This window comes from Salminus brasiliensis, chromosome 3, assembly GCF_030463535.1.
Source record: "Salminus brasiliensis chromosome 3, fSalBra1.hap2, whole genome shotgun sequence".
In the NCBI taxonomy this organism is placed as follows: domain Eukaryota; kingdom Metazoa; phylum Chordata; class Actinopteri; order Characiformes; family Bryconidae; genus Salminus; species Salminus brasiliensis.
In genome coordinates, this window is record NC_132880.1 from 49785758 (window position 1) to 49799370 (window position 13613).

A 13613-nucleotide genomic window follows, 5' to 3' on the forward strand; every position below is an offset into this window, starting at 1 on the left:
TAGTGTGTGTTTATGAACTGGCCAGGTAACTTGGATACCAAAACAGCTGAGCTCTTCTGAAGAGAACGAGGTGAAAGCACTCCAGATTGGTCCGTTTTGTAAGATCATGGATTAAAACAGTACAGAGAACCGTCTTCCCGAGTGTTTACCCGTCAGGGGGCAGGCGTACCGTCACTGCAGCTTCAGCTGCTGGGAGAGGAACAAAATAAGCAGTCGGTGAGCGTCTGATGCAGCTCTAGATGGAACCAGGACACTTCTTTCTGGGGTGCTTTGATACCATGTGTCTGACTCCAGGCCAGATCACTGGGAGTTGCTCCTACACACGTCAGAAAGCTTGCTTGGGTGACTTGCATTTCTTATTTACAGTGCTGGAGGAATCAGGACACTAAAGTAGTGATATGCTACCGGTAGAGATGCACCAAATGCAGTTTTCTTGGACAATTTATTTATTTTTTGGGGGAAACCTATTAAGGCTGTCTGATTCCAGTTTTGTTTGATTATATATGTTTAAGAATTTTATATCATTCTTAAATATATATAATATAAATAACAATGTTTTTGGAGGAAGCTCAGATATTTAAAGTGTGTAAAAGACTTTCTGTATATACCATCTTTTTTATGTTTTATATAGCTTTAAACAGCCTCCAGTCATGCGGTAATCAATGGCTGATCTTACTTGCATATAATCTTACTTTAAATATAAGTATATAATCTTACTTATATGTAAGTATATATAATCCTACTCTATATATAAGTATATAGCCTTACTTTATATATAAGTATATAATCTTACTTATATATATAAAGTATATAATCATATATATATATATATAAAATTATATATAATTCTTGGACAATTTATTTATTTTTTGGGGGGAACCTATTAAGGCTGTCTGATTCCAGTTTTGTTTGATTATGTATATTTAAGAATTTTATATCATTCTTAAATATATATATATTATAAATAACAATGTTTTTTTTTTTATGTTTTATATAGCTTTAAACAGCCTCCAGTCATGCGGTAATCGATGGCTGAGGCTGCTGCCCTTTCCTGAATACACCCATAATTCACCCAAACACACTGACCAGTGATGAGTTCCCACTGGAGCAGTTTAACTGTTTAACTGATTTCAAGATTACATACATATAATCTTACTTTACATATAAGTATATAAACTTACTTTATATATAAGTATTTGTATATATATATATATATATATATATATATATATATATATATATATATATATATATATATAATCATTAATCTTACTTATATGTAAGTATAATCTTACTCTATATATAAGTATATAGCCTTATTTTATATATAAGTATATGTATATAATCTTACTTATATATAAGTATATAACCTTACTTTTATATATAAGTATATAATCTTACATATATAAGTACTTTGCAGTTTGTTGAGCAGCTTGTTCCAACCCAGAGCTGCTCCCGTAGAGCTATCTTAGCTTAGCTTAGTTCACTACTATTCACTTATTTGTGTAAAACTACTGCAAACTTTACAAACTACTGAACAAACGAGACCCAAAAGGAATCTGATAAACTCTCCACACGTGTTTATTCCCTTCTAGATGAACATAAACATTATAATGGGTTAAGAGAGGAGAGCTCTGCACCTGACCGACTAATCTTAGAACACGTCTCTCAGAATCACCTCAGCTTCAGCACTAATAATATCACAAATTTACCATTACAGCCAAGTTTTCTGAGTAGAAGTGATGGGAATAATAAACCGTTTTAAATTGATCTTGACTTATCCGGCTGACAGGATTCCTCTCTGTGTGTTGTTATGGTGGTCCACTCCCCCCTGCTGCTCTCGTGTGCGGGACTTCTCATTAATTATGCAAAAAAGCCACTACACAAACCGCTTGACCAACATTATCACCTTTTAGCCTGGGTTGCTTAACAGATTTACAATCAGTGATTGGACAGCGGAGATATAAGGCTTTAAACCATCACAATTATTCTCTCCAAATTTGAATGGGAGGCTATAAAGGCTTAAACATATTCAACATGTCCAGCTGGAAAACTCTATTTTTAACCAGGCAGTAGGGCTGGGCCATATGGTAAAATATCATATTGCAGCATTTAAAGATATTTTCATGATTCATAATATTTATTGCGATATTTGGACACGCAGACAAAGTGCGTCAGTTGCTGTTCTGCTGTTAAAATTACAGTGCAGTAGGAATGCCGAAGGCCGGTGAGCGCTCTTTTAAATAGTGCAGCAGGACAAGGACAGGTCTATAGGGGAGCCACTGCTGTCATAAGAATCTGAGACACCTTAGCAAGAATCAGACTGTGCTGTTTTAGACGACTGGTCGTCAGGTCTGGGTGGGGGTTTGCAGTATGCAGTGATCAGTGCCTACCAAAAAAGGACGGCTGCAGTCTATGGATGCCCAAAACTCACTGATGTCATGGAGGCCCCACCTCAGAACTTACAGGACTTCAGGACTCTGCTGCTTACGTTAGTCTTGGTGCCAGAGACCACAGCAGGACACCTTCAGAGGTCTTGCTCACTCTCTCTTTCTCATCTAGAATGCAGTCTGGTTGGTGACAGCATGAGGGTGAAGAGATGCTGTTGGAGATGTTGGAGAAGTTCAGCATATTGTTCGGGTGAAGTTCATCGTCTCTGAGCTCTAATCTCTCTCTCTCTCTCTCTCTCTCTCTCTCTCTCTCTCTCTCTCTCTCTCTCTCTCTCTCTCTAGGAGGACTGTCAGACAGTGCTGCTGAATCCACCTTCCAGTCATACAGGTCCTTCAACACTCCTGATATTATCATTAACCTCTTATAAACGAGTCCGAGGTCAGCTTGTGCTCTCTTTAGTGAGAGAGGTGATTGAGCAAACGTAATGATGACAGTCAGATCTAAAATTCACACCTGAGGTTTGTGAAGAGTTTGGAAGGGACTCTTCAGGACAGCTCCACAGTCTACTCTAAAGACCTGTGAGTTATTTAGTTTAAAGCTGCCCGAGTGTTAAACTGTGTTCATCTGGTGATGGTGGAATAGTGAGAGGTCAGTAGATGAACGGGAGAGGCTGTGAAGCTCAAACTCTGCTGATCCTCCTTCAGAAGAACCTCCATCCATTGCTGATACAGATGTGCAAATGCACACACAAACACAGCTTGTCTAGTCCCTGTAGAGAAGCACTGCCAATAAAATAGGACTCTCAGGAGCAGATGACATGAACCTTCTGGCGCCAGGCGTGGGCTAGAGGGGTATAAAGCCCCCCCGCATTGAGCTGTGGAGGAGTGGAAGAACTGTGTTCTCTGAATTGATGGTGGAGGAGCTCCATCCAATACTGAGTGATCATCATCCAACATCCTGACCTCACTAATGCTCTTGTTGCTGTATGCAATCAAATCCTCACAGCAGTGCTTCTCCAAAATCTAGTAGAAAGTCTTCCTCTCTGGACAGTAGACACAGTTACTCCAACAAAAGCAGGATCAGCTCTTTTTAATAGCCTTGATTTCAGAAGAAACAATGAACGAGTAGGTGTCCCAATACTTTTGTCCGTATAGTGCATGTTGTGATTTGTGACAGTAACAGGAACACACACAGTCATAGTCTTTGACCCAGTTCATGTTCATGTTGTAATGCTGAGTGTGTTTGCGTGTCGGACTCTCCGTGCAGCAAAGAGTGGGATGACCTGTTCCAGAACAGTAACTATCTGGCTCGGATCAGGCAGGCAGGCATTAACGGCCGTCTGCGGAGCAGCCGATTCCGCAGTGTGTGCTGGAAGGTAAGCAGTGGGATTAGCATTAGTGATGCTGTTTAATCACGCTATACACACAGCATCACTCCTGCACTGTGCTGAGCAGAGCTGTCAGCTTGGCTCAGAGATGAACTCTTTACACTCCAGGGCTTATTACACACTAAGGTGTATTACTCAGTAGGGATGCACCGATCCGGCTTTTTCAGTTCTGATACCGATACGTTACATAAACTTTGCGTATCGGTCGATACCCGATACCAGTCCGATAAAATTGCTGAATTAATAAACCGTATACCTCACCATGTGGGAGAGACTTAAGGCATCAGGATTGACTTAATATAGACATATATAGGACAAATATAGATGTACTAAATTGTCATTTATTTATTTGCATATTTAGTGCAGTCTCGCACCAACAAACTGAAGTGAAAGGATCGGTTCCATGGATCGGCCTAATTATCCGATACCCGATCCAACAAATTTTGTTAATATCGGGACTGATATTTGATCCTAATATCGGATCGGTGCATCCCTATTACTTAGTAACTGCAGGGACTTCTGTACCAAACAGTTGGGGCTTTTCTTTTCTAATAGAAGGGGGGTAATTAATTTTAATTTTATTTTTTTAATTTAATTAATAATTTAATTTTTCTATATTTTATTTTGGTTTGATGTTTGAATATCATCGCTGGATTTTATTTAACTTTCTGACCTAATGGGAATCTGGCATGTTTCATTCCAGACAGTTATTAGTGCTGTTTAATTGGATGAAGTGCAGCAGGTTCTGAATAGAAATAACTGGACTAAGGATGAGAGATTATTTGCATAGCAGTATATAAAATCTGCTGCTACCTGTGGAGGTTCTCTGTGTGTCACAAAATTACAATCAATATTGTGTATATTATAATATTTTAGCGTATGGCCCAGCCCTATGCTTCACATTTAAATGTGATTGAATTGAACAAATAATTATTATATTATTATATGAAAGTGGTCATTTTAACAGCCCCAGTGCTAGCAGTGGTGATATTGGTCTAATCGAGTGTAATCAAGTGTGTTTGAAAGCTGCTCGTTCTGAACTGATCAATATCTGTCTGCTTACAGCTCTATTTAGATCTCCTTCCTGAGGATAAGAGCCAGTGGATCAATAAGACCAGGGAGCTCCGAGCTCAGTACGAGCAGATTAAAGAGACGGTGAGTGTGTGTGCCTTTTAAAGTGTGTGTGTGAGAGCAGGTGTTCTCAGGTGTGCTTCTAAAGGTACATATGGATTTCGTCTCTTCTAGCACATCACAAACCCACGCAAAGCTGCCGGCCAGCAGGACCTAGTGGTGAACAACCCCCTGTCCCAGGATGAGGGGGTGAGAGCCCTAATTAAGAGCTTTACGGTGGTGTAATGTAAAGTACCTGCGTTTACCTGCGTTCTCTCCTCCCTTTAGAGTCTGTGGAACAAGTTCTTCCAGGATAAGGAGCTGCGGGGTATGATCAAGCAGGATGTTATGAGAACGTACGTTCACCAATTACTTTCTCTCACACTCGCTCCCTCTTCACTCACTCACTCACTCACTCATTTATTGACTCACTCACTGATTCAGTCACTGACTCACTCACTGATTCAGTCACTGACTCACTCACTGACTTGATCAGTCATGTACTCTCAAACTGACTCACTCACTGATTCAGTCGCTGACTCACTTAATTACTTCCTCGCTCTCTAGTGATGCCACAGCCATCCATCAGTGTCTGGGAGTCCCAGAGAGCATAACTGTCCTCTCTCTAGGTGGATGGAGTGATTGTTGTGGGAAAAGTGAACTGATTGCTTTCTGCTGCTCAGTAACTGTGTGTGTGTGTGTGTGTGTGTGTGTGTGTGTGTGTGTGTGTGTGTGTGTGTGTGTGTGTGTGTGCGTGTGTGTAGGTTTCCAGAGATGCGTTATTTTCAGGAGGAGGATGTTCGGACTAAACTGACTGATATTCTCTTCTGTTACGCTCGAGAAAACGAGAGACTGCTCTATAAACAGGTATCCTCGTTATACACTCTGCTTCACAACATGGCTCATATAGACGAGTGTATAACTGTAAACTACTGTCGTGTGAAAAAATGAGGACACCCCATAAAAACCTTATTATTTTATAATTTATAAAATATTTACCATCAACTAGGAGAAAGTGTTTCCCACTCCTCCATGCAGAAGTCTTTCAGCTGTGTGACGTTTATCATGTTTTCATTTATAGACCCACAAAGATCGGATCGGTATCGGACAGTAATCAGCATTAAGAGACTCAGATTAAATCGAGGGGTAATAAACCATGATCGGGACGTCCCTCCTGTGAATTCCATTTATTAATGATGATTAAAGCCGTTTCTTTAGGTGTGTGAGTTTAGTTGAATCACCTCCTTCTCCATCGTGCTCGATCACATGACAGTCAAATGTCCAAATGTTCAAAAAGGTTTTCCTGGGTTGTCCTTTTTTTTTCTTTTCACATCAATATATTATATACCAGTTTTACCCTGTAAACACCTGCCATTCTCTCTCTCTCTCTCTAACTCTCTCTTTTTATTTTTTTATTGATTGATTTATTTAAATATATTTAACTTAGTTTCCTGAGGTGACTGAATGCTGGAGAAATGGATGGCTTCCCCTCTAACTGCATATTTTCTACATGTTAAAATAGCGACTGTGCTGCCCAACAAAGATGCAAACGCAAGAATATCAAGTTGTTTACGGTTGAAAGTTGAAATTCTGTCTAAGACAACAAAAATGGAAACCATAGCGCTGAGCTTTATTACTCTCTCTCTCTCACGCCCTCTCTCTCTCTCTCTCTCTCTCTAGGGTATGCATGAGCTGTTGGCCCCGATAGTGTTTGTCCTCCACTGTGATCATCAGGCCTTCCAGCACGCCAGTGAGACAGCCAATCCCAGGTTAATTCTGTTCTCCACTTTCCAGCTTCATCTCCCTCCAGTTCTCACTGCAGTCTAACATCTAAGAGCTGATTGTTTTTTTTCTTCATTAAAACATTTTAATTTGTATAATAATAAAGCTTTAATTTTGTTGAGCACAGCCAGGGTAAAGCACAGCTTTTAGCTCCCCTTGTGCCCATTGTTATATTAGATCTATGCTTGGAGATACTTGATGTACACTATATTGTCCCAATACTTTTGTCTCCAAGCATGGATCTGGTATAGCAACGGACACAAGGGGAGCTAAAAGCTGTGCTCTCCATTGTTATACTAAATCCATGCTGGGAGATATTTGATGTACACTATCTTGACAAAAGTATTGGGACACCTGCTTGTTCATTGTTCCTTCTGAAATCAAGCAGCTCAATGCTGGCATTAGGCAGTGTGGTACCAGTAGGTACCCATTCTGTTGTACTTCTTTACAGGGACTACCCAAGCTGTGTCTGTGTGTCTGTGTGTCTGTGTGTCTGTGTGTCTGTGTGTGTGTGTGCATTTGCACATCTGTGCACATCTGCTGTGAAAGCAGCTTAAAGTAGCTGAATGCATTAATTAGAAGGGTTGTCCACAAGTATAACCCGGATCTGATCTTTTTGTCTAAATGCAGATTGTGTGTGTGTGTGTGTGTGTGTGTGTGTGTGTGTGTGTGTGTGTGTGTGTGTGTGTGTGTGTGTGTGTGTGTCTTACAGTGAGGAGATGAAGGTTCTTCTGGATCCGAGGTTCCATGAACACGATGCATAGTGAGTCAAACTGTGATGTCACTGGTCCTGCATTGTACTGTGTTTACTACGCTAAGGTGTGATCTCACCACCTCATCTGCATCTCTCTACACAGCGTCATGTTCTCCCAGCTCATGGAGACTGCAGAACCCTGGTTCTCCAGCTATGAAAGGGAGGTGCGGAAGGTATGTCCAAATAACACTCCATCTCGAATCAACCTTCACCGCGAATAATACACCCTCTGTCCAAAAATCTGTAGACATCTGCTCCTCCTCTGCTGTCCTGCAAAAGCCTTACACTTGATTTTAAAACATTGCTGGGAGGTCATCGATCAAAAATATCCCTCATTGGCCGCTTCAGCAGCATGCAGTTAGCACTATGCTAAAGGAAAGCTATAGTCCTGTTACACATCTCTTTTTATACAGAAACCAGTGAAAGGAATGCTATTTTTTTACTTATTATTATTTTAATAATAAGTAAAATAATATTACTATAATAATATACTAATAATATTAATACTAATAAATAATACAAATATTGATATTAGTAAAACACATCAATATATAATATTCATATAAAATAAATATATTAAAATAATAATATTTTATAAATAAATGTATATAATAGAAATAAATACTTATTAGTAAAATAATATTACTAAAATTATATGACTATTATTTTACTAATGCAGCCAAACAGCGGATCCCTACATCACTAAACACTCACACCGAATGCTTTTTGGCCCAAAGTACGGTTAACTAACTGTGCTGAGAGAACCCAGGTTCTGGGCCAAACCATGTTGGTGTGGAAAAGCCACCAGAATGCTTACCCTACCACTCGACCCTGCCATTGTCCAGACTTATCTCAGGTGTTGTCTGGAGCTCCAGCAGTCTAGAGGAGTCGGTTCCACTGCTCAACAGCCAGCCCAGTGCTGCAGGGCTTTATACCCCTCTATCTACTGGATGGCGTTGGGCATGGTGGCGGATTGGAAACCCAATGGTTTAAAATACACACACACACACACGTCAGGCTGGAGGTTCTCTGCTACCTTCCCACTGGCTGGTGTTGCCGGGGTGTTGCCGGGGTGTTGCCGGGGTGTTGCCAGAGCGTTGCCGGAGCGAGTTGCCGGAACTGAACAGGTTTTCAGTTGTTTCCTGTGAGAATTCTTGTCCTCGGTAATGGATGGTCTGGACTGAGATACATAGACTTCATCACTTCGCTTCCTGTTTAGGGTAAAGAGGAGATGCTGACCAGCATGCCATTTGCCAGGCCGCAGGATGCTGGCCCTTCCGTTGCCATAGTAACCAAAGTAAACCGCATCCAGGACCAGCTGGTGAAGAAGCATGATATTGAACTGCACATGCACCTCAACCGCCTGGAGATCGCTCCCCAGATATACGGCATGTGAGTGTGTGAGACTGTGTGTGTGAGACTGTGTGTGAGTTTATGAGTAACCTTTTAGTACATGTTGTCTTTAAATGTGTGTGTAATATGTTGGCGCGCGTGTGTGTCCCAGTCGCTGGGTGCGGCTGTTGTTCGGGAGGGAGTTTCCTCTGCAGGATCTGTTGGTGGTGTGGGACGCTCTGTTTGCAGACAGCATCACTCTGGACCTGGTGGACTATGTGTTTGTGGCTATGCTGCTCTACATCAGAGATGCATGTAAGTCTCTCTGTCTGTCTCTCTGTCTGTCTCTCTGTCTGTCTCTCTGTCTGTCTCTCTGTCTGTCTCTCTCTCTGTCTCTCTCTCTGTCTCTCTCTCTGTCTGTCTCTCTGTCTGTCTCTCTGTCTTACACGGCTGTCTGACACGGCTGTCTGTAAATTATTCAGCTGACATCTGAATGACCTGAATATTTTATTTACGTGGTGCCTTTACCAGAATTAAGATCATTTTTAGAATAATCAAGACTACAGAGTGTATAACGAGCCCTTGTTTCTTAAGTAAAGTACATTTATGTACCGGGAACGTGGCCATTATAATGTAGTAATGCGGTTCTGCAGGCATTGATTGATTGATTAATTGATTAATTGTTTATCTGACTAAGGGCATTCGCACAAAGCTGCTTTTCCACAGTTAAGAATTAAGAAACACACAGCTGTCAAACTTGGCTTTCCACCTGAGTTCTAAGTAGCTAAGGCCTTGCTATTCAGCTGAGGAGTGGAATCTGGGATGTTGAATGAGGAGGAACACTAAAGTCTGGAGTGTTTCAGCCGCCAGGACCAGCATCTGACACGAGCATTTCAGTTTAAGTGACAGAACCCAATTTATACTGGCCATGTAAAACTGCTGTTAATCTACAAACTACAAAAATCTGCAGAATTAAATTATTTTTAGGGCTTTTTTGGTTTGTAATCTGTGGGAAAGTTTTTATTGCGATTTCTGTTATGTTTTAATATTTTATGGTTGAAAATATGTTTGTATTTGGTAAATCTGAATGTCCATGGTGAAAATAATACATAAAAAATACTCTAAAACCGTAAAAGTCATTCTGTCTATCTTCCCTTTACTTTGATTCATTGTCATTGCCTGATCCAGAATAGACCAGGGTGCAAACGAGAGGCAGATAAACTGTCCTGTCTATGTCCAGCAGCAGTTTTAGTCTGGTCATGTGATCCTATTCTTCATCAGCTGTTCATTAAAAGAGAAAAATCTTCATTTAAATGTTCTTAATCAAAGTAAAACAGTCACTAATGCATTGTTTATTTCCTATGTTAACATTAAATCATGTATTATTTGGTATATGTTTATATCTCAGTGATCGCCAGTAACTTCCAGACCTGTCTGGGCCTCCTGATGCACTACCCCCCTGTTGGAGACATTCACTCTCTTCTGCACAAAGCTCTGTTCCTGAGGGATCCAAAGGTATCCACATACACTTCTCACTGGGTTCCTCTGTGCTGTATGTGCTGTGTAAGTGTGATGGGAAGAAAACACATTAAATTCCATAAACAAGAGTGAGATTGACACCAACAAGGACTACGTTTTAAATTGATTTTTTATTATTATTTTTTTTGTTTATTTAAACCACAAAATATCATATCATACCATAATAATCATACTTACAGATTAATCCTAATTTAATTAAGATTTAGAATTAATTACATTTAGAATGATTTAAATCCTGTTGCTTCGTAACTTTAAACTAGGGCTGGGCGATATGGTAAAAATACTATATCACGGTACGGTATTTACGGTACCCGATATTTATCACGATACCTGTAATCACAGACTAAAAGCATCAGTATCAGATTCTTATAAACTACTATTCAGATCCTCTCCTGTACTGAATACAGTGATTTATGCTCAACATCTGCTGCTCTTCATCTAATGAACCCAGTCTAATTACACTGTTAGTAATGAAACCTGCAGCTGATCAGTAGATGTTTATTAACACTAACAGAATCCTCCATATATGATAAAATATCGTCATATTGCCCAGCTCTACTTTAAACTAATATTTAAAGCAACATTATGTGAGAGTTGGTATTTATTGCTCTTGGGCTCCCCCGACAGTTTGGAAATATAATCAAAGTCCTTATAGGAAAGTCTGTTCCCTCGGCGGCCATCCTTGCAGCGTCTCCATGCAGGTATTTCTAGTCTCTTTGAATGAGGAGAGACCAAAAATCACAGAAATTAAAAGTGGAGGTCCCCATTAGTATGCGGCATAACCGGCAAACTGATTGGCTCGTTTTGCTGAAAGACGGGACTGTTGACGCCATGTTGACTGCCACAGGTGCACCCATTCATATGTCAGACAGTTGCCGTCTCTTCATTTCTAATGTATAACTCACTTTAACTCCACTGCTGTAAATACTAAAGCAGGCTTTGAGCGCCCCCTCATGGACAACTGTACTTATTGACAGTGTGAGAGCTGCAGAAGCTCGATCTGAAGGTGCAGCAGCATGTGAGCTGAGGTGGTAGAGTAATACTACAGGATTCTACACTAATATGACTCTATGGGTTCTGCAGTGTTACACAGCAGTTCTGGAGAGAGGTTCTCCTCCTGCAGCTCCACCACCAAACCTCCATAGTGCAGTAGCAGCAGCAGCGCTCCGGCCCGGAGTGGGAATGACGGAGACGCCGTTCTCCCTGTTCCAGTCAGTGGAGCATCAGCATGATCCTGAAGCTGCTGATTTAGATGATGTTTTTAATTATAGTTATGGAAATGTTCCTCCCTTTCAGTGATGTTTGAGTGCTGTTAGCTTTTCTTTGTGTACGTTGATCTCATATTGTCATTGGTTTTACTGGAATACTGTAAAGTAGCCCTTATTATGGTGCTCTGCATTCATTGCTGTTGTCCTGTTGCTCACTTTCAGAACAACCCAAGGCCGGTTAACTATCAGTTCCAGCAGAACCTCGACTACTACAAAACCCGTGGAGCCGACCTCGTCAACAGGAGTCGGTACGCACTGGTTATAATGGTCCAGTCTTGGCCAGCATCACAAATGCAGCGTCTTTAATCTGCGACCGGTTCTCTGTGTGTTTCTCCGTTTGATCAGGGCTAGCACTAAAGCAGCTCCACTCAACATCAACAAAGTCTCCAGCTCCCTGCTCAGCTTCGGCCGGAAGCTCATCGCTCCCATGGGGGGCGGCTCCAGCGGTATCTCGCCTATTAACAGCGAGGTGCTGTCGGCTCCGCTCCCACAACCTCTGCCGCCCCGCGCGCTGACCGACCACCCGTCTGGTACGGCCTCCTCTCAGACGCACCCACAGACGCAGCACCGCCTGCTGAAGTCTGAGAGTATGCCGGTGCACCTGAGTAAAGGTGAGGAGAAACCCAGCCCAGTGCACATGCTCTGAGTACAGGGTTCAGTATTTGGTGTTAGGTCATCTCTGTAGCTGGTAAACTGTTGAGTATCTTGGTGTTCTGTGGGTGTGTGTAGTAGCCTCACTCTCCTGTCTGTTAGATGTAGGTTCTACTGGAGTATCTCAGATCTCTCTTCCCACCCAGATACTCTCTGACATGCAAGGTAAAGACTCGCCTTACAGCTGCACCAGCCCTGGAGTGTGCAGCTGCTCTTCTGTACTGTAGTCTGTGGGTGCATGTTTCCCAGTGTGCTTAGGTGTGCTAATGCATGTGTCTTCGGTGTGCTAGTGCTGTGTTTGCATGTGGAGCTGTACACAATCGCCAGTGTGTTAATGTGAGTGATTCTTTGTGTGTCAGGGATCTTGAGGAACCACATGTCATTGTAAAAACACACACACACACACACACACAATCTGCCCAGATGAGACTAATGTGAATTCGAGATGCACTGATATGGGTATTGATATATTTAGTATTTAGCATATAGACAAATTATTACATCTGCATGCCTAGATTGAAATCTGTAGGCTTACAAAGTCAGTATCAAATCTAGTAATGCAATTAATCAATTAATTAATTAAATACTAATCGATTAAAGCAGTTAAATACTGCTTTGATGCATCTCTACTGTGTATAACACAGGCTGGGTTGCTTATGTGTGTTCCTGTTGGGCACAGGCTGGAGATTTCCTTGCTCAACACTATGACTATAATATTCAGATCATCAGTTAATTATCGTTTATTATAGTTTTAGCAAGGAACGAGCCCCAGGCTACAGTATGAGTGTGCCTACAGTACTGAATGTGTATTTACTGCCCTCCTGATCTTTCTGTCTCTGCATAATTGCCACATTTATCTGTTTTAGATCTTTTAACAAAATTTAAAAGGGACAAAATAACACAAAATACAAATTAGCCATAGACACAGTTGCGGCTAAAGACTTTCTGACTGAATTGTCGCTGCACTCTTTGGAAAGCTCCAAATTAAGGATTTGGAGGCCAAGAGCAAATCGTTACTGTTATGCAAAAACCTTGAATCTCCAAAATGGAAATGTTTCAGGAGGACGAAAAAAACTTTCCAACTTTTAATGGAAGGCAGTGTAAAAGATTCTTGCATCAGATTCAGACCCTGACTCTGGTCTACAAACCCAAGACTGGACCAGCCAGCGCCTCCGTACTTGATGGCGATGGTCAAAAGCCGATCTGCACCAAGAGTCCTTCCAGCTTCAAGTATGGCTCGGCTCGACCCGCCATCCTTTAAGATCCACGGTAGACAAGCGTCCAGACTTTTTTCTGTCCTGCACCGAAGTGGTGGAACGAGCTTCCCCTGAAAACGACATCTACCCACCCTAGAGAGAGCAAGGCTAGCTGCGCTCTCTCGAGGCCCCGGCTGCCGATG

At 41.5% G+C, this 13613-nt stretch overlaps 1 protein-coding gene across 4 annotated transcripts in view; it reads left to right on the plus strand.

Annotated features, from left to right (window-relative positions):
• Positions 1 to 13613, plus strand: part of tbc1d5 (TBC1 domain family, member 5) — a 34342-nt gene that overhangs the window by 15689 nt on the left and 5040 nt on the right. For 3 of the 4 annotated variants that reach the window (XM_072676474.1, XM_072676476.1, XM_072676477.1), the window contains exons 5-19: positions 2733 to 2778; positions 3658 to 3766; positions 4844 to 4933; positions 5024 to 5098; positions 5177 to 5244; positions 5653 to 5755; positions 6569 to 6657; positions 7383 to 7433; positions 7528 to 7597; positions 8644 to 8816; positions 8929 to 9071; positions 10165 to 10271; positions 11726 to 11811; positions 11909 to 12174; positions 12317 to 12379. In XM_072676474.1, the coding sequence (XP_072532575.1) occupies positions 2733 to 2778; positions 3658 to 3766; positions 4844 to 4933; positions 5024 to 5098; positions 5177 to 5244; positions 5653 to 5755; positions 6569 to 6657; positions 7383 to 7433; positions 7528 to 7597; positions 8644 to 8816; positions 8929 to 9071; positions 10165 to 10271; positions 11726 to 11811; positions 11909 to 12174; positions 12317 to 12379 (1539 nt within the window). The remainder of the gene's footprint in view (positions 1 to 2732; positions 2779 to 3657; positions 3767 to 4843; positions 4934 to 5023; positions 5099 to 5176; positions 5245 to 5652; positions 5756 to 6568; positions 6658 to 7382; positions 7434 to 7527; positions 7598 to 8643; positions 8817 to 8928; positions 9072 to 10164; positions 10272 to 11725; positions 11812 to 11908; positions 12175 to 12316; positions 12380 to 13613) is intronic. The other variant, XM_072676478.1, reaches the window with a different exon arrangement.